This window comes from Pongo pygmaeus, chromosome 3 (genome assembly GCF_028885625.2).
Source record: "Pongo pygmaeus isolate AG05252 chromosome 3, NHGRI_mPonPyg2-v2.0_pri, whole genome shotgun sequence".
Lineage (NCBI taxonomy): Eukaryota > Metazoa > Chordata > Mammalia > Primates > Hominidae > Pongo > Pongo pygmaeus.
The window spans coordinates 158,808,233-158,827,756 of record NC_072376.2 but is presented as its reverse complement, the minus strand read 5'-3'; the positions used below and the strand labels follow the sequence as shown (position 1 = coordinate 158,827,756).

The window sequence follows — 19,524 nt, the reverse complement described above, 5'->3', positions numbered from 1 at the left end:
CTGGGAAGAGCACTGGGGCATCTGGGTCTACTCCTTCCCTATTAGACAAAAAAACAGTCTCTTGGCATTTAGGACATGATGCATGGCCCATCTGTTTCTCAGGCTTCTGCCTGATTGATGTAGGGAGAGAACTGTGGCTGTAATTAGGATGTGTATAGCCCTCAAGTGCAAGTGGTCTAATTATGTGACCTTGAGCAATTTCTTGCCTGGGTCATGCCTCAGTTTCCCCAGCCTTAAAGTGAAGAAAATATGGTTCACAGAGCTGATGTGAAGATGAATTAGATAGTCCTTGCTGATATAGTATGTTCCTTTTTTTTTCTAGATGGAACTGTGTTGACACTCAAACACAAACACTGCTGAACATTTATATTACGCAAAAGTCATAACAAAGCTTCTCATGGGCACTGCACTAAGAACCGAACTCTCCAAAAAGCTGGAATATGTAAAAAATCAGTCAGCAACCTAACCTTCCTCTAAAACAACAAGCAATCTGGCACAAACGAAGTTTGAGTCCCCTGGGGTGCAAATTTCTAGAGGCATGACCTTTGGAAATTAAGTAATTCCTGCAAAGCCTGTTGTCTGTTTTTCGGGACATCATTAACAGGAACAATATGGAGCCAGTTTTCTGTATTCTGTGGGCCCAAGATGTGTGCCAAAGGAGCCTAGGTGTATGAGGCTTTTACACAATCATACTTATACTTGCATGGTGCAGCTTCTGTATGCTAGCCTAACTGCACATTAACTTGTTAATCCGTTCCCCAGACTCTGTTTACTGAAAGGATACTTGCTGGACCAGTTGTGCTTCAGACTCCAGGACAAGGATGTGAACTTTAGTTTATCCATTCTGTTCCTTCCTGTTACTTTGGGAAATTTGTAGGAATCAGTTTTTTGTCCCAAACACTTCACAAAATTCCATTTATCTCATTGTTCCCCAGATATGGACTCCTGAGTGCAGTGTAAAAGAGGATGAGGTTTCAGAAGCTGCCTCTGTAAAAGCACCCATCCTTCCAGTGTGAAAATGGCCCATGGACCTTCCATCAGGGAGCTGGGCTGAGTTGAGTGACTCATGGTTTTTGCTTTAAGAGTAAGAGAGTTGCAATGATACATTGACACTGGGTACCTACGAACTCCACTGAAAGACTTCCTAAGACAATTGGCCAAGACTAAGTGTACCATTGCCCAACACTGAAATGGGATCTGAACTTAGGCTACCTTTTTTCATGAAGGTATGAACACTTTATTTTGAAATGTCCACAAGTTTTCTTCTCAGAGAATGTAACACCTTTTTTAAGGGCTTCCAGTTTTTTATCACAGTATCTATGTTCTCAAGATAGAGTTCATCTATATGGTTTGGGGTTTCTTTTTGGTAAATTTTAAAGTTTCTTTCTAATCCCAATAGCTATCCTTCATTCACATTTAAAATGAACCTTCCAGGAGCTAGCAAACGATATCAAACCTACACTAAATTGTCCACGCACAATATTTGAAAGCACTCAATTCCTTAAGTTTGTATATTGCGATTTCAAATGCTTCTACATTCTGGCTTACAAAATTGGTTTGCTTAAATACTTTAGGATGCATAAATATGCCTTTACATTATCCTATATTTAAGCTCTAATTTTCTGGAATAGCCAAGAGCTCACTAGTCAGAGCTCAGCAAGCAGCGTTGCCCAATGTTTTAGTTACTCTGACTCCTCATCTGTGGAATACCAGGGCAAAACCAAGTGATCTGCATTTTCTGGCCATAAAGTTCTGTGGCTCTAATTTGAAGCTCTAATTTTGCCTCTTTACTAAAAATATTAAAGTAGGAAATGAAATGACGTCAAAGAGGGAGTGTATAATAGTTAACTCCCATGGCATTGCCATTTGTTGCTTTATACGAAAGGACTTTAAGTCCAATAAAAAGACATAGCCAAACTCTAGCACCAAAAGGACACAGATGGAGCTCAAGGTAACTTGGTCCTACCTTCCATGAGATAACCAACTACATAAAAATTGGCATGAAAATGGGCAGTGGTAGAAGTGGAATTCCAAAAATGGAGGTAGACAGAGGTGATCACAAATGGCAGAGACAGTAATCATGGAGGAGAAGGTATAAGGGAAACGCACAGGAAGTTTTTTTATTGGTTTCTGCTCCCATTGTGCTTGCTGATCACCCAAAATCATGAGTCTAGGCATGTAATAATTTTGTATTTTGTTATTCTTATAACAATATTGTAGTCTAAGGAGGATGTTGCTTGACATGTACCTTGGGTAAACAACTTTGTCAAGATGCCGTGGGTATGTGAACCATAGCGGGGGAAGAGGCTGGGGGAAGAATGTACAAAGGGACAGAAAGATGTTGCAGAGAAGCTGAATCCAAGCTGCCAGGGACAGGGGCCGTCAAGGATGCCACATGCAAGAGGGGACTCACAAGGAGGCAGCAGCATGATTTGAGGCAGGTCAGAGGATGACTGGGCCAAGCAGCAAAGAAGTACATTGCACTGTCAGACAAATCAGTTCAAAAATACATGAAAGTGGGGAGTAGCTGCTTAGGGGAGTTCCCATCCATGCAGATTTAAGAAAAAGGCCCAAAGAAGCAAAATGGACAGAGATGCTAAGAAACATGGCAAGTAAGGGTTTGGAGACAAGAGTTTTATTTCATATTGTGGTTTAAGTTAGGAGTAAGCAAGGAAGAACTGAGTGGTTTTGAGCATCAGTGCTGACAGGACGAAACAGGTAAGGGAAACACACCAGAGAAATCTGGAATTTGACCAATCTAAATATGACTTTGTACTCTGACACATTCATATCAGGTGTTGGAGGTGAAGAACTATTGGGAAGATATTTAGGGAAGGGGCCCAAGCCCATGGGTTAGGTGAAAGATATCCCAAATGCCCAGAAATGTTTCCTTTGCTGATTCCATCCATTCCCATGAAAGTATATATTACAGTAAAAGCCTACCCTCTGTAAAGGATGGCAGGTCATCGTCACCAGATAGTGATTTATAACATGTCAAGTCCAGGCCAGGTGAGACGCCAGACCCATGTCTCTGCTTTGGGACAGGCATTCATTATTTAAAATGTCAGACTTGGAGCACATTTAGGGTAAAGAGTGTCTCTTCTTAACTCTTGAGGCAGATGGTTCATACCCTGGGAAAGAGAGAGGGACCCTCCCTGGTTTTACTTTCCTAGAGGGTCTGAGGCTAGGAGAAACTTGGGCCCTCTGTTCAGAGTAACTGGCCTCTCCATGTGGCTGGACAACCTGTTTCAACAGGAGTGGATGAGCACCCTCTTCTACTTCTTGTATCCCATAAGGGATCTCATCAGAGGAGCTAATCTTGGGGTACACAGACTAACTCTCAGCTCCAGGGGCTTAGTGGGCTTCATTTTATGAAGAGGGTAAGCATGTTTACAATTGGATTCCAAGACCTCTGGTAAAACCTCCCTACCTGTCATTTTTCTCTTTAACTGCAACTTAATTTCTATGGCAGTGGTTCTCAAACTTTTTGGAATCAGAATTCCTTTATACTCTTACAAGTTTTTGAGGATCCCAAAGAGCTTTTGTTTACATTGGTTATGTCTATTGATTTTTACTCATTAAAACTGTAGAATTTTTAAAAATTTTTATTTATTAATTTATACATAACAATCAGAAACAATACAAGTTAATACATTTTCATAAAAAGTAACTATTTTTTTCAAAACAAAACATTTCATAAGGAGATGGGCATGGTTTTACATTTCTGAAAATCTTTGTAATATCTGGCTTAATAGGACACAGCTGGGTTCTCATATCTGCTTCTGCATTCAATCAATTGTGATATGTTGCTTTGGTTAAAGATGTACATGAAAGAAATCCAGTTTGATAAAGATACGTAGCAGGAAGAGGGTGAAGTACATTAATACCCTTTTTAGATAATTGTAGATATTCTTCTTTGATACTACACCAAAATTTGATGAGTGGTACTTTCTTAAAGATTACTTACAGTGTAGAATCTGAAACCATATCAATGAATTTTTCATATTTTTTCACATTAAAACCCACTGATCTATCTTGTGCTTTGAATGGATCTTGTACTACAGCATGATTTGGTAACAGCAAGCATTGGTCATTTGGAAAATATTGGTTCACTGAGCTTTGCAGCTCTTCCAAAATCTTGAGACAATATCAAAAAGTTACATTTATTAACATCACCACCCATTTCATCAAAAAGGCCTATAAGTATCAGGAAGCTGTTAAATTCATGGTGATGGATACAAGTTATCTAAAATTCTAATTTGTACTTGTAAACACAAATATTGTCACTGCCAAAAAATAGTATGCATTGTTTTCTTTGAAATTGCAGGCTAACCTCATTTTTTTTTTTTTTGAGAAATACCCCTCTCAGTTTGTCAGTCATCCTTTCAAGTAAAAATAACATTCCATTAAAAAGTGGCTATTTCAAACAATCTCACAACTGATTTTCCTTCAGACAACCTATGTATTTCAGTATGCAGCAGAAGTGCTTTATATGTATCTACCTTTTTGTCAACAAAGAATATTTAAAAGTCTTGTACTCAAGGATTGAGATGTAATACAATTAATAATTTTTACTGCTCTACCAAGGACATTCTTAAATGAACCTCCCTTTTTCCTTCCTCTAAGTGCATGATGGTGAAGAATAGGATCACTATTATATATTTTGGTGCTCTGCCTTGATTAGTGCTAAGGTGTGGCATTTTTACCCACCATTGCTTTTGCATCATCAGTGCAAATGTCAACACAGATAAAAAGACAAATAACATCTTACTGTTAGTATGCAAGTAGTTCTGACCTCATGGACTCTGGATAGTATGAAAGTAGTTTTGGACCTGCAGACCACACACTATTCTAGGGTAAGTGCTCCCTTTGTCTACCCACCGTTAGCAATATTTGAGCTTGAAAAGATTTCAATTCTGTGAGAGTGTTTATGAAACTTCTTCTTAGAGTGCACAGTTTTGAGAAAATCTATTTTAATTTCACATTTGAGAGGTAATGGAGATGGGGGTGGAGAGAGTACTATAATTATTAAGATAAAATATGCTTTTAAAAGCTTTGTCTCTGGGTGGGGTGAATCAAATAGAATATTCCAATCTGATGAGTATGGCCAACCATAATCCAAGCTCATGGTTCATGGGTATCCCAAAAGCATACATTTCCAAAATTATTTATGCATTTGATTTTGAAATCCATTATTGTAACCCCCAAGTATTTATTTTCCTAATGTTTTTGTTAGTCTAACATTAAAATTAGTTTGTGTTCCCTGAGCATACAGCAATTGAGGGTGAGATGCAAATGACCTTGAAGAGTGTTTTGTAGCATAAAGATACCACCCTGAGATTAAAACGGAAATTTTTCTGTCCTTATTTCCATTTTCTATTGTTGTGTACTATTTCAAATAATTTTTGGAAAGAGGTGGAGGTATGAATAAATTCAATTTAAAATTCTTTTGGCTGTTGATAGAACACCTACATAATTAAAAGTTGACAGCATTTTCCTGCATGCCTTTAAAAGGTCGCAGGAAATGTACTCTGCTTTGAGGAAAGGCCTAAAGTGTGTTTTCGATTATAGCATACTAAACATTACGAAGAGTCCTAGCAATTCAGAAAAGGTAGTGGTGTGTCTATGCAGAGTAATAATCCTGAACACCCTAGCCAAAGGTTCTGAGAGAGCAGTGGTGAAGTGTGGTGACCATTTTGTTCAGCTGTAAAGATCCTACACACTCAGGGCATTGGTCTACTTGGAAAGGATGGGCTCTAATTTATCACTAATATATTAATTTCAAGTCCAATGTCACCGACAATAGTCAAAATTATGGCAAATTGAATTTGACCTGAGTGGAAAGATAGTTATATTTCAAATTATAATGCAGGGCAATCTAACTACCAGTTTTTTAAAACCAACGTTCGAGCAAGAACCGATTTAAGGATGATGCTCCTTTTCTTTCTTTTTTTTTTTTTTTTTGAGATGGAGTCTCAATTCTGTCGCCAGGCTGGAGTGCAGTGGCCCAATCTCAGCTCGCTGCAACCTCCGCCTCCCAGGTTCAAGCGATTCTCCTGCCTCAGTCTCCCGAGTAGCTGGGACTACAGGAGTGTGCCACTACGCCCAGCTAATTTTTGTATTTTTAGTAGAGACGGGGTTTCACCATGTTGGCCAGGATGGTCTCGATCTCTTGACCTCATGATCTGCCCATTTCCGCCTCCCAAAGTGCAGGGATTACAGGATGCTCCATTTTAAACTTGACTGCTCTCTGTTTTGGTTTTAGATTGGATTCATGCAGGTGTTTCAAACCTTGCTTTCAATAGCATTACTTATTACTGGGAAGCTAGATCTTTTGGGGGGAGTTGGCAGGGAGGGGTTGATCGTGAGATTTCTCTATCAGTGAAAGACATCTTTTGGGAGATACAGCACTCTTTAAGCTTCACTTATAAAAGTGTGCAATATAAAGCCTTATTATTATTTTTAATAAGGCAGGTCAGAATTTAACCCCCATGGCTCTCTTTAACACCACTGAAGTTGTAAGAATTAACTCAATCTCAAAGAGGCATGAGTTATCCATGTAGGCTTATAGAGTGTCATTTTAATGTTCTATGTCTTTACTGTGCCTCCACTTTCTTTGATGAAAAGGTCTATTTAAAAATTGGTAGGAAAATATTTAACATAATAAGATGATGAGTCAGAGTTTTAAAAAAGCTAAAAAGGGAAGATGTAGTTAAATAATGCACCTTTTTATTTTTTAGCTACATCTGACTCATGACATATAATGTATTCTGCTAAGTTCAAAGTTTCCTCTTACAAAGAGAGTTTTATGAAACAACTCTTCTTCAGACCATTTTTATTTCAATTATAGTAGCAGGTTTTGGAGTTTAAATCATTAACAACCTCTGAGTGAACTTTTATCCAAATGACTGCAAGTCACAAAGAGAACAGTCCTCTTTCACCAAGTACCTTTTGTGCTCGAGTGAGACCCGTCCTTTTCTATTTTTCTCCTTTATGTCTCTCTTTGAAGAAAGATGTGTGATTTGTAAGGTAATGAAAGTATGTATCAGTTAATGAAAACTGCTATATTGGGCTCATAATGCACACTGGAATTGCTTCAGGGTAAACTTCATATACCTGCAGTATATAGCAGGGGAAAATGTAAATTTCCGAAGTTAAGATTGCTGTGTGCACTCTAGGAGTATCACGTAGCAGTTAAAGCAACCATCAGGGGTGACCTAATCTTATTTTCCTCTCTTTGTCAAGTAGCTGTAATGTTCATTTAGGAGCATTTTTCAGTTTTAACTCCACTGGACACTCCAAAACTGGGCACTTACTCTGTCAACTGTCAACCAAGTTATTGATTTCACCATATGTTGTCTTTTCATTTTTTTAAATTAGTTTTTTTGGAATGTTTTTGAAGAGTGTGTGGGAGACGATAACCTCCAGATTTAAGGTGATGGGGTAGGGACAAAAGCCTGCAGAATTTCATACAGAACAAAATGTAGCTTAATAAACAAAAGAAAGTTAAGAGGGAAATTTATTTCCTTTTTAAAAATCAGTAAAATAATGAACTAATCGTTGTTTAAAGAGTGGGAAAAACTTTTTTCCCCCTAGATTTGGTGACTAGCGGGATAAATTTGAAGAACTCCATCCCACCCCCGCACGCGCGCCCCCCATTCTTTCCAGACAGAGCGGTTGTAAATCCGAGGCTGAGTCCGCCCTGGGAGCCTTGGGGCACCTTCTCTTTGCTCTGTGTGTGTGTGTGCGTGAGTGTGTGTGTGTGTAGCTCTCGCTCTTTCCCTCAGTCTGTGCCTCTGTGTGTGTGTGAGTGTGTGTGTGTGACAGAGAGAGAGCGAGAGAGAGAGCGCGAGAGGAGAGAGAGCGAGAAAGAGAGAGAGAGAGCAAGAGAGCGAGCTGTGAGCTGTGCTGCCGCCGCCGCTGCCCTTTGATCCCGACATTAGTGTTAGGGGCTCGGAGACACAGAGCGCGGCCATAGACACCGCCGCACCGGCACTCATTTATTTATACCTCCCATCACACACGCGAGCATAGGACACACACACACTCACACCTATTAGATCCGTTTCCATTGAAGAATATTACGCTCGGGGACAAGCCAGGTGCACGACCAAAAATTTAAAAAAAAAAAAAAAAGGAAAAAAGAAAGGAAAGAAAAGAAGAAAACCCCTCTTCTGGCTCCAGGAAACAAGCTTCAACCCATTGCACACACCGGAGAAGGGGTTTCCCCCTGCCCGCCCGCCCGCCCCCCAACTACCTCCCCGCTCCTGCCAGTGTCTGCCTCTCTGCCCCCACGGGGGTTTATTTGATCTCACATTAACCAAGGAGGAGAATGTGAGAAAAGGGGGAAAATGCCCAGGAGGAAGCAGGAGCAGCCCAAGCGCCTTCCCTCACGTAAGTCATCCCTTCTCCACCTCCTCTCGTGCCATTTTCTCGCCCTCCCTCTCCTCTTTCCCCTCCGCAGCCTCCTCCGTTGTTTTCTGCATTAGTTTAGGGTTACAGAGGTGAAACTGACAAAGACACAGCCCGGGTTACTCCTCGTTTAGGTCTATGCTGAGGCAGCCATGTTGGTGATGATCAGCCCCGTGCCCTTTCTATTCTCTCTCTCTTTTTCTTTCTTTCTCTCACCCCCCCTCTTTTTTTCCTTGAGATCGGGCTTTTTTTTCCCTTTCCCTCCCCTTCCCCCTCCTCACTCTGGGTTGCTGGGGGGAGGGGGCAAGAGAAGGGAGGAGGGGAGTAGTGTGGATGCCGGGGGTTTTATCGGGGGTTTGGTGGGGGGAGGTGGGAGAGGTTGGAATCTTAAAAAAAAAATTCCTTGTGGATTCCGGCGCCTGAGGGTGCGGGGGTCGGGGCGCGCGGAGGGCTGGGGGCCGTGACATGGCGTTTGGGGGTGTCGGGGAGAGGGCGCGCAGCAGCCGCCGGGTACAGGATCCAGGGAGAGGTCCGTCCCTGGCTAAAGGTTGCGCCGGGGTTGGTCGGCCCCCGAGCCGCCGGCGGCAGCGGCGGCGGCGGCTGGAGCAGGAGGAGGCGGAGGTGGAGGAGGCGGCGGCGGAGGAGGGGAGTCGGGGGCGGGCGAGGCGGGAGCGGCTGGGGAGGGTGTAGGGGCACCGCACACAAACACACGGGTACACACGCGCCGCCGGGCGGCTGCTCCCGCGGCGCCGAGGCGAGGGGGCGCGCCGGGGCGCGGGGCGGCCGGGCGGGGGGTGAGGCCGGCCAGCGGCGGGCGGATGTGGGGTGCGGGAGCTGCGCCGAGGCGGAGGCAGGAGGCAGGGCGGCTCGCGGCGAGCGAGGTCCCTGCAGAGCCGAGGGGAGGGAGGAGCAGGGCTCCTGGCCGCAATAAAATGCGGGGTCAGTCGGAGCAGACGGAGCCGGGCGAGACTCGGGCTCTCAGACCCCCTCCTTGGCGAGCCTGAGCAGAGTCTAGGACTAAAGTGCATCACAGCCCTCCCCGGCGGCAGCCACACACGCCAACTGGAGACACACACCCGCCGGCACGGCCCGGTCCCCTTCCCCTCCTCCACCCGCGCCCCCGGTCCCTCTCCGCCCTCCCTCCGGCTTTTCTTTGCGCGACTCTTAACTTTTCCCCCACTCCCTCTCCAGCTCCCCCCAACCCCCCAGTCTTTCTCCGCTTTGAGTGTTTCGAGATGCTGCTAAAGCTAAAAGTGAAGGAGAAAGAAGCAACTAAAAATATCCCCCGGGGCCGCCCGGCTCCTTGAATGCAGGGAAGAGGGGGCAGGGGAGAAGGCGTGGGGCGGGGTGACGGGGAGGAGGGGACGCGGGAGGCGCCGGAGGGAGGGGTCGGGGGAGACGGAGGGTCAATTTCTCTTCTCTCCCCCCACACTACTCCCCTCTCCCGGCGGTTTGGCGCTGCTCGGAGCCCGATCCTGCAAAACCCGGGCTGGGGGCGGGAGTGGAGCCGGAGCGCCCGCCCGCCCGGGTGTCAGGCCGACGTGGTCGGTCACCTGAAGTTCACGGAGGGTGGGGGAAGGGTTAAGGTTATGGTGTCTCGGGCTCGGGCTGTGTGTGAGCGTGTGCGTTTCCGCTGCAGACAGGCAGGGCGATCGATCTCCCCCTCGCGAAATAACCGCGGCGGTGCCTGCCCAGGGGACCGGGAGGGGGGCGCGGGCTGCTCGGGCCAGGCGCCCCCGCGCCTCCGTGTCACCCGGGCCGCAGCCGAAGTGGCGAGCAAGGGCACTTGCAAGCAGTCCGCTCCGCAAACATTCCTCTTTCTTTCCCCTTCCCGGTACGCAGGAGTCGACGCAAAGGGCTTGGGTTGTGCTTTTTTCCCCTTCCTTTAAAAAAAAAAAAATGCCCCTGTGCAGTCCTTTCTTCGCCTGCCCGCTAGAGGTTCTGAGGATAATATCACATATGTAATATATATGCACATAAAATCACTCGCAGGCGGCTGCGTGTGTAGGGAAATTTTGTGCGAGGAAGGAGAAGGCGGTGGAGTCGGGGAGGGCGAGTTGGGAGGCTCCGCGCTGCGATTCACAGAAAACTCGCAGCAGTTGGTGGAAGAGTGTGCGTGCACATGGCCGGACTGCCGCGCTGCCCGGCTCTTGTCGGGGGCGTGTGGAGGGAGGGAGAGGAGGCCAGAATCCTGAGGGGGTCAGGGGAGGTCTGCCGTGCTCGGACAAAACGGGCTTCAGTGTTCTCTGCGAACTTGCCCTTAGATGGCAACTTTGGGAGCTGATGAGCTTGTGTGCGAAAACAGGGCGGTGAGGTTATTTGGTCATTTTCCCTTTCTTCTCTTCTCCCCCTGCTTTAAAAAAAAAAAAAAAAAATGTTGGCGGGGTTAGAGGGAGGGTGGGAGAGGAGAAGGGATTTATCTGTTTCGTCTGTGACAGAGATGGAACGCCTTCCCTCCTCTTGTGTGTAGTGCAGTCGGGCAGCTGCAGCCTGCCCTGCTGATGACCTTGACCCTGACCTCCTGCGACTACCCTCTCCGTCTGAGAGGAAATTCAGGCTCCATTTTAGCTCGTGTGCTTGGTGGGCCTTTCCTGCGCGTCGGTGCCTGGTGATGAAGTTATATTTTGAGAGTGGGCTCTCCTACTTTGCTGTCTGATTGAATCCTGTTACCCACTCACTTAAAAAAAATCACCTCCCTCTTTCAGTCACATAAAGTCACTTTTACTGAAGTCAGAAGCAATTACCTTTGGAAACACCGTAAAAGTCCCTGCAGTTTTGAAAGGGAGGCCTTAATTTTCTAAGCTGTTCCACTTACCTTTGCATTGAATGCTATTTTGTGGATGTGTGTTGCCTGTGCTAAGTATGTTTTACACATGTTTTTAAAGCAGTTTGCGTTTGGACTTTGCAATTTCTGGGCAAATGGTGTATTTTGCAGTTCAGTCACAGTCACCCAAGGCTTGCTAAGTGCTGAGTGAGGCTTGAAACTTGCAAGTAGTGTGAAGTAGTAATTATTGACTTTGGGAAAAATTAGTGTTCATTTGTATTTAATGTCGAATATAATTGTAGCTCTAAGTCCCAGTTTTAATGCTAGACACTTTGTTTGTTTGTTTGTTTATATGTGAGAGGAAGATTTCTCTTTCGCTGGAGTAATGTTTTGTATCAAACTTAAAATATAGTAAGTCTGGGGATTAAATATTCCTCCTAGAAGTCATCTCAGGGTTTTAAGAAGTTAAATAGGGGCAGATTTAAAAGTTGACTCTAAAAGAAAGGAGTGTGTAACGGAGGAGGAGAAGGAAGATCTTGAAGGAATGAGAGGGGGAAAACTGTTTTTGAAGCCAAAGAGCCCTTTTGAGTAAATACAAAAGCGGTTAATAGCCACTGTTAATATATTGTTTTAAGAATCTGTAGAACCTGTGAACACATTTAAGAAGTGCAAATTAGAATACAAAAAAAGGAACTTATGAAAACTGAATCTATAGAAAATTCGGAGGTCTTTCCACTTCCTCTCAGTTCTCTCCCTGTGTCTGCACCCCCCTAAGGATTCTACAGCATAAAGCATTGCTACTTATAGACTCTTTCTGTGTTGGATCTATTTTTCTGATATTAAGTACAATACTAGCCAGACACAGTCTGGATCTACAAAGCCCAAAGTCCTCCCACTACACAGCACAGACACCAGGGAACCTGGAAGTTCCACCCTGGAGTGGATTAGTCCTGGAAATCCAGACTAGCACTTGGTATTATCTGATACCAAGTCTGGGGTGAGCCTCAGCCCCTGGCACAGAGTCCCAGCAATTCCCCAGTCTGGGCTCCGGCCTGCTAAGGTTTCCTAGCTCCTTCTGTTCAGCTAGACACCCAGGGGACTGTTCAGAACCGAATTAGCTTTGGAGATGGGTTAGCCTTTAACCTGACACTACTAACCTAAGCCTTAGGTTTCTGATTTAAAATTCTACACAGCCATTTCCTCTTGGGCCTCTGAAGTAAGTGTGTGTGTTTGTATCTGTGTTTGTTGTGTTATATGGGCCTTATACATATACAGAAAAAGATGGCCTATACTGTAGGGTTGAATGGCGATCTTACTGTCTACAAATCAAAAGAAGTCCTGTATTAACTTCTGCAGGTGACCCTAAGCAAAGAGTATTAAACCTACACTATTTTTGAGGGGTGGTTTTAAAAATTATTACACAAGATACAGCCTTTATTTCTTGGCCTAGAACAGTAATTATCATTTTGGGATTTAAATATGATTCTGCTGTTGTTGATGGCTCTTTTACAAAAGTTCTTTCCATTAACAAGGTCCAATACTATATTTCAAAAAATGTCCAAGAGGCCCTTTGAGCTATAGCACCTGCTTGTCTTTAGCAGAATCCTGAACTGGATAACTTTAAAAAGTTTGTCAGCCTAAGAAAATGGAAGAGTGGGTAACTGTGTGGCTAACTGACGCTGTGACTGTTACCACGCATGGGACTAGGCACTTTATGAACGTTTTTACATTTGGAATCACAAACTGAAGAGGGAAAGGATGAGGAAGGGTGTTCTCTTGTGTTGGTTACGTCTGTAAATCTTTTTTTTCTTTTTTTTTTTTTTACCATTGGTGATCACTTATTTCTTCATTAGTTTCAACTTACACATAAATGTGTACAAGTTTAGATCCTATTATATTTACCATTGGAAATTTGCCTGATGCCTCTTCCCGAGGGGGAACACAAAGGAAAAGTTAATCAAGCAGTTGTTTTGTTATTCCAGTATTTTCATTGTTTACTCAGTTGTGGGTCAAGACCAGATCAGGTTATTGTGTTCTTCATTAACAAAACTTTTTAAAATTCTCTCTTGCTTTCTAGTAAAATTAGGAAGCAAAATGACTGAAAAGCAACAGGATGTCTTATTTTTATCATTTTACCAGTCTTTTTATGTCTAATGAAAGAGAAAGAAAGATTGAACTCTTTTCCTTTATTTATTTTTATTAATTTTTGCAGTGACCGGGCAGTACCTCCTGACTAACTGTGGCAGGGATCACGTGAGAAAAAATTTGAGTCTGAAGTAGCAAAATATTTCGCTGATGCTGTCATCCAGAGCTAATGATTCCAAGGTACCCAGAAGTAGTCTAGGTTGATGTTGGATAATAACGCCTATCTGTTCTCTAAAAGAACATCCCTGTATTCCTATATAGTAAGTAGGGTATCACTGAGCTTTCCTGTTAAAATAGGAAAGATAACTCAAAATCACATTCCTTCTCATGCTTCAAAATAGTTTCTAATAAAAAAATTGATTTTTAATTTACCTGCATGCTGCCATCTCACTCTGGGGATGACACAGCTGATGTGAGTTGACAAGTCTCGCTGCACAAAGTGTTAATAAGTCATGCTGGAGAAGTATAAATTGGACAGCTTTCGGCCAGTGTTAGAGCTTGCTGTGCATTTGAGATTTTAGAGTCTGAATGGCCTCTATTAGTAGACTTCCAAGGGAAATGTAGAAAATCTCTGTCTTGTGAGGCTTGTAAAATCAGATGGACAAAGACTATAGGCACACCTAAGGGAGAGTGTGTTGGTGGAGTGACGACGTGGGCTTCTCCTGAGGTCAGAAGTAGGTTTAAAATACAAGGAGTTCAGCTGGGCGCGGTGGCTCATGCCTGTAATCCCAGCAGTTTGGGAGGCCGAGGTGGGTGGATCACAAGGTCAGGAGATCGAGACCATCCTGGCTAACATGGTGAAACCCCGTCTCTACTAAAAACACAAAAAATTAGCCGGGCGTGCTGGCGGGCGCCTGAGGTCCCAGCTACTCGGCAGGCTGAGGCAGGAGAATGGCGCGAACCCGGGAGGCGGAGTTTGCAGTGAGCCGAGATTGTGCCACTACACTCCAGCCTGCTCAACAGAGCAAGACTCCGTCTCACAAAAAAAAAAATACAAGGAGTTCTATTAATGTCAACATGTTCTTGTAGAAAAGGCTGGATTGGAAATGTATGGTGCCTGGCTGGGTTGGTAAACTAGTTTACTTAAGTAATGCCAGTAGTTTGCATTCGGATCCTGTCTGGACAAGTTAGTTTCACAAAAGAGAAAAACTCTCATCCACTGTCATTAACCCTGGTCACTTATAAGCAAATTGGTATCTTTGGACTTAAAGATGACAAGGTGTCTCAGACCATTGGCTGCTGTAACTAAATATCTTAAACTGAGTATTTTATAAACAGTAGAAGTGTATTGCCTGCAGTTCTGGAAGTTGGGAAGTCTGAGATCAAGGTGCCAGCAGATTCAGTGTTTGCTGAGGGCTCAATCTCTGCTTCAATGATGGTACCTTTTTGCTGTGTCTTTGTATAGTGGAAGGGGCACACAAGCTCCCTAGGGCCGCTTTTATAAACGCACTAATCCCTTTCTTGAGGGCTCTACCCTCACGATCTAGTCACCTCCCAAAGGCCCCATCTCTAATACTATCACATTGGGGATTAAGTTTCAACATGAATTTTGGAGGGACACCAACATTCAGACTGCAGCACAAGGTGAGAGAGGGAAATGATGGTGGAGCCCACATTGCTACACCTGTTTCTATGACTGGTCAACAGTGCCATCTGTGAAAGCTGAAGGCAGTGTATTTCTGAGATGAGGTTAATATATCCTTTGTCCCCGTTTGAAGTTGCCATGTCTTTCTCCATTCTTCATTTTTAAATATCCACTGGAGTATTAGGACAGGACAAAGAAAAATAAACAGAGTAGGCTGGAGCTAATCTCTCCATTCTGAGTGATGTATTGGTAATTTTGTATAATTTAATCAGACTGATCACAGAACAAGATAATCAGAGTATGACCTACAGAATAGGGCTTTAGGGGGCGTTAAGGATTTCCAGCCTAAGGTTTTAAAAGACCATGAGCTTTGTGGTGAAGGCATAGATTTTAGATTTTCTCTTATTGGAAAAACATCCAGACCAGGCCAGTTATGGTAGGATGTGAGCTTTTTTTCATCAGATTTCATTACTATATTGGCTTAGTTAATGTACTCTTAGAACCACATTTTAAAGGTATAGATTGTAAATGATGGTGCCTGTTTCTGAGGTACACTTTTCTGTCTCCTGCTTTGCTAGGTGTAGCTCAGTAATTCATTCCATCTAGGGCTAAGTGTACAAAACACTTAATAGTTCATGGTAGCCAAAATGTCTTCTATCATATTTTATAAGAGAATAATGTGTGAAGCACAAACCTTAGAAATAGCTAAGAGTACTTGATGGGCTGACGTTTCTGGCTGCTTTCTCCCTTCTGTTTGGGAGCAAGTTTTTTGTATTTCTGTCCTCTCTCTGTAAGTTATTTTTTATGATATTGGAGAATAGTGTGTGACTAAGTGCTGAGGCAGGGGCCTCTCTGATGACTCCTGTCATTCCCCAGGGACCCACCTTGGGATAGAATTGTTGTAGTTACAAAGTAGTTTCATAAATTAAAATCAGACTTTGGCTTGATACTAGTCTTAAATGGCATGGGTACATGTTGCTGTTTATTTTATAAAAGCTTCACTGCATGTACACACACGCGAGCACACACACAGAGAGAGGCTGCACTGTAGCTAATTTTATAAAATGCACAGTGATACGCGCCCACGATCTGAGGTCAGAATGTGGCCTTTAGCAACTCTGCTTTCACAGTCTGACCTAGGGTTATACTAAATGCAGCAGATTCAGTGTGCCTAAAAAGGGTATTGTTTCCGACTGTCCATTCCCTTCTTATAAAAAACAGCTTTTACCCCTGAAGTTCTGTCTTTGGAGTTCTTAAGTGATCAGGGTTTAGATACACTTTGCTTCTGTTTTTAAGAAAATCCTAATTCAACCAAGTTTCTCTACCAGCAAGGAAGAAATGCATGGACCTTCTTGGAGGCTAGGGCCTGAAAAAGCAAACCCTAAAATAACCTCTCTCTCTGTCTCTTTTTCTTTGGTCATTTCTACATGGGTCGGAAAAGTGGTTAGCCCCCATTAGAATTGTGATGTGAAGGGAAAAAGAAAAGGGGTGAGAGAGAGATGTGGATCTCAGGGTGAATTGTTTTGAGTGTGCTGAAGAAGCTGGCCTTCAAAGGAGACTGAAGAAGGCCAGGAAAAAATGATCTTTTCCATGATTGATCAGTAGCACTCTGCTTATCTGAGCTTTTGAAACAAGCTACTGTGCTTGTGGAGGGTGATAGATGTTTCTAAGGTTACATAGTGCTAGTATCTTAGGTGGTCTGGTGCTGTATTTTAAAAAGCTTTTGTTGTTGTTTTGTAATGAGAGGGAGAAAGTATCATTTGTGACTGTGCCCTCTTTAACTTTGTCTACTGTGTATGGCACAACTAAAGTAGAAACAGGATTCATGTGCTTTCGAAGTTCGTAGGGCAGCAGTCAAACGTACAAACTCTGGGGCCAGGCTGTTCAGAGCCCAGCTTTGACACTGACTAGCTGTGTGACCTTGGGCAAATTGCTTATCTTCCCTGTCCTCCACTTTACTCATCTTTAAATAGTGATAATAGTTTCTGTGTCACAGAGCTATTAGAAGGATTAATTGAATACATATACAAATGTAAATATTATACATATACACAAAATCATGCCTAATTAGTGCCTGCTGCATAGAAAGGACTTAATAAATATTACTTATTATTAAGTATGTGAAAGGTGTTTCAGTTTGTTTAGATTGTGAATAGATTACAGATATTTCTGACCTGGAACTTTTTGGTGGTTTCTATGGTTTTTTTTCCTCAATATATCTCACTGGGGTGGTCAGTAATAATAATATGATATGGTAAAATTCTTTTACAAGGCTATTATTGTAGGGCTTGACTAATACTTGTTTCATAGGCCAACAATATTATATTAGGCTTTTACTATAGGAATGAGTTTCTCTGTTTATATGATTTGACCTGAATTATATCTAAGTTGTGTAATAATCGTATGCATTATAACCAGATTTTACTATAAAGTGAGGATACTAAATCCTCCTTTAGACACTTAGAGTGAGACTCAAATTAGAGAATAGGTATTCCATAAATATTTATTTATTCTTCTGTTCAACAGGCAGCCCACTGGTTAGAGTAACACAGAGGAAATTTATATTAGGTGTTCCATATGTTATATAGGTAATAGTTTATTTACACAGAAAGGAGGAAAGGCAGGGTCTGCTGTTTCTAATCACAGAGAACCAAATGAAGAGAATACATGCAATGAATCTTAAATGAAGGATGGGGTTGCGTATATGTGAGTACAGTGGGAAAGAGAGATCATATCGTAGGTTACAAGCTGGTGCCATAGTAATGTGTTTTGCCCCACACAGATACTGTTTAAAAACTTGAGACAACATTTTGGAAATCGGAGGTTTCATATAAAAATCCAAATTTCCAGCTTCCTTTGAAAACTTGGAAGAGTCACTCGCACTGGGCCCACCTCCCCACATGGCAGCAATCTGCTGTAGTCGGTGGCGGCTGTCTCCATTCCCCAGGCATGTGCTCGTCAGTCTGCCACAGTTCCTGCCACTCGGCCACCATGTCCCCATATGCATATACACCTGCCCGCCTCCCTCAGGTATCTTACCTCCTGATCCCTGTAGGCGTTTGGATTAGAAAGTGTTCTGCATTCCCCAGCATTCTTTGATCTTTCCATTCATCACTGAGTCTCAGGTGTTGTCTAGCACATTTGATGGCAGTATCAAGAAGCCGTATAGGGATTAAGATCCTGGCAACACCACATTGTAGCCATGACACTAGCGAGTTACTGCAGTTATCTGCCTGTTTTTCTCATCTGTGAAGTGGGAGACCATTGTAGGTTCTCTGAGACTAAGTCAGCTTATACATGTAGATATTTTAGATTTGTGTCTGGCATAGGGTATGTGCACAGTAAATGCTGGCCATATTAACACACTTGAGGTGTGAATTCATGTCAACTGAGGATTGCTTGAACTGTATTATGTAATTAGTCAAGGACAACTATTGCTGTCCGTCAGTTTCTGATCACCATCAGCCAACCCAGTGGTTCTCAACCAGATGTATTAGAATCACCTGGGAGATTTTTAAAAAATACAAACACCCCCAGAGATTTAAGTTGAATTGACCCAGAGTGGAGCTTGAGCATGAACGTCTTTTAAAAGCTCCCTGGGTGATGTGATTCATTTGCTTAATCCCGAATTGAGGACCCCTGAACTAACCAGAACTCCCACTCTGGGATGTTATCATTTCAGCCAAAAATAAAGACAGGAGATGGTGAGCCTGGTCAGCTTATTGACGGTAATTTTTCAGGCTCCTAAAACCCTAAAATCAGCTGGGTAATGGACTGCAACTCCTCGAGGTTGGAAACCAGAGAGACTCATGGAAGGAACCTACAGTAGACAGGAGACATAGACTGCAGTCTTCTCCCTTAAACTCTCCCATCACCAAGGTTTTTCACTGGCTGTGTGACCTTGGGCAAGTCACTTAACCATCTCTGTGCTTAAGTAGCTCCATCATGTAAAACGGAAAACAGTACATTACCCAAACCTTCTGTTTGTATTATGCTTCATTCTTCATGAAGCACTTTATCATCTGCCTGTGAGGTGGGCAGGGAAGGGCTGCTTCTCCCACTGATTGGACAGAAGTGGACACAGACCCAGAGAAAGGAAGAAACTAGCTTGTAGTCACCAGTGTCAGCACTACCAAGGGCTGGACCATTTGATGGTCTCTTGAGACACAGTGCAGCTGTAGGTCTGTGAAATCTACATGGGATTTCACAGCCTGAAGGAGATGGTTTTGGCCACTATAAATTGCTTAGAGCCCCTCCACTACAGGAGGAGAACCCCTTAGGTGTTGATGGAACGTGATGGCCCCATGATTCATGAAAACCTCTGCTGCCAATAATATTTCCCTCCTCAAAGACTTAAGATGTGTGAGTTCATCTCAGTCTTATCAAATCAAATGTATCTTCTAACTTCTACCTTATTGGTCCTACTCTCTGTTTTCTAATCAGCACTTCATAAGTTTATGAAAATACTTTTCAAGCTGAATTTTAATTATTTGTTTCCATCTCTTTCTCTGCTCACTTGTCTCTGAGCTCCTTGAGAGCAGGGACTAAGCAGAGAGAAGTAGAATGGAGTCACATGCAGTGACACTGTCTGAGGCCTGAATTATGTGCTCCATATGGA

The 19,524-nt window shown here is 43.2% G+C and overlaps 1 protein-coding gene across 10 annotated transcripts in view; it reads left to right on the top strand.

The window, feature by feature from the left end:
* The first annotated feature begins 7,694 nt into the window (after positions 1-7,694).
* The window catches only part of ZNF827 (zinc finger protein 827), a 175,127-nt gene continuing 163,297 nt past the window's right edge, over positions 7,695-19,524 (top strand). For 9 of the 10 annotated variants that reach the window (XR_010126149.1, XM_063664153.1, XM_063664157.1 and 6 more), the window contains exon 1: positions 7,764-8,394. Coding sequence is in view for 9 of the 10 variants with exons in the window: in XM_063664153.1 (XP_063520223.1) it covers positions 8,352-8,394 (43 nt within the window). In the remaining variant the exon portion in view is untranslated. Of the gene's footprint in view, positions 8,395-19,524 lie in introns of all 10 variants that reach the window. The other variant, XM_054484725.2, reaches the window with a different exon arrangement.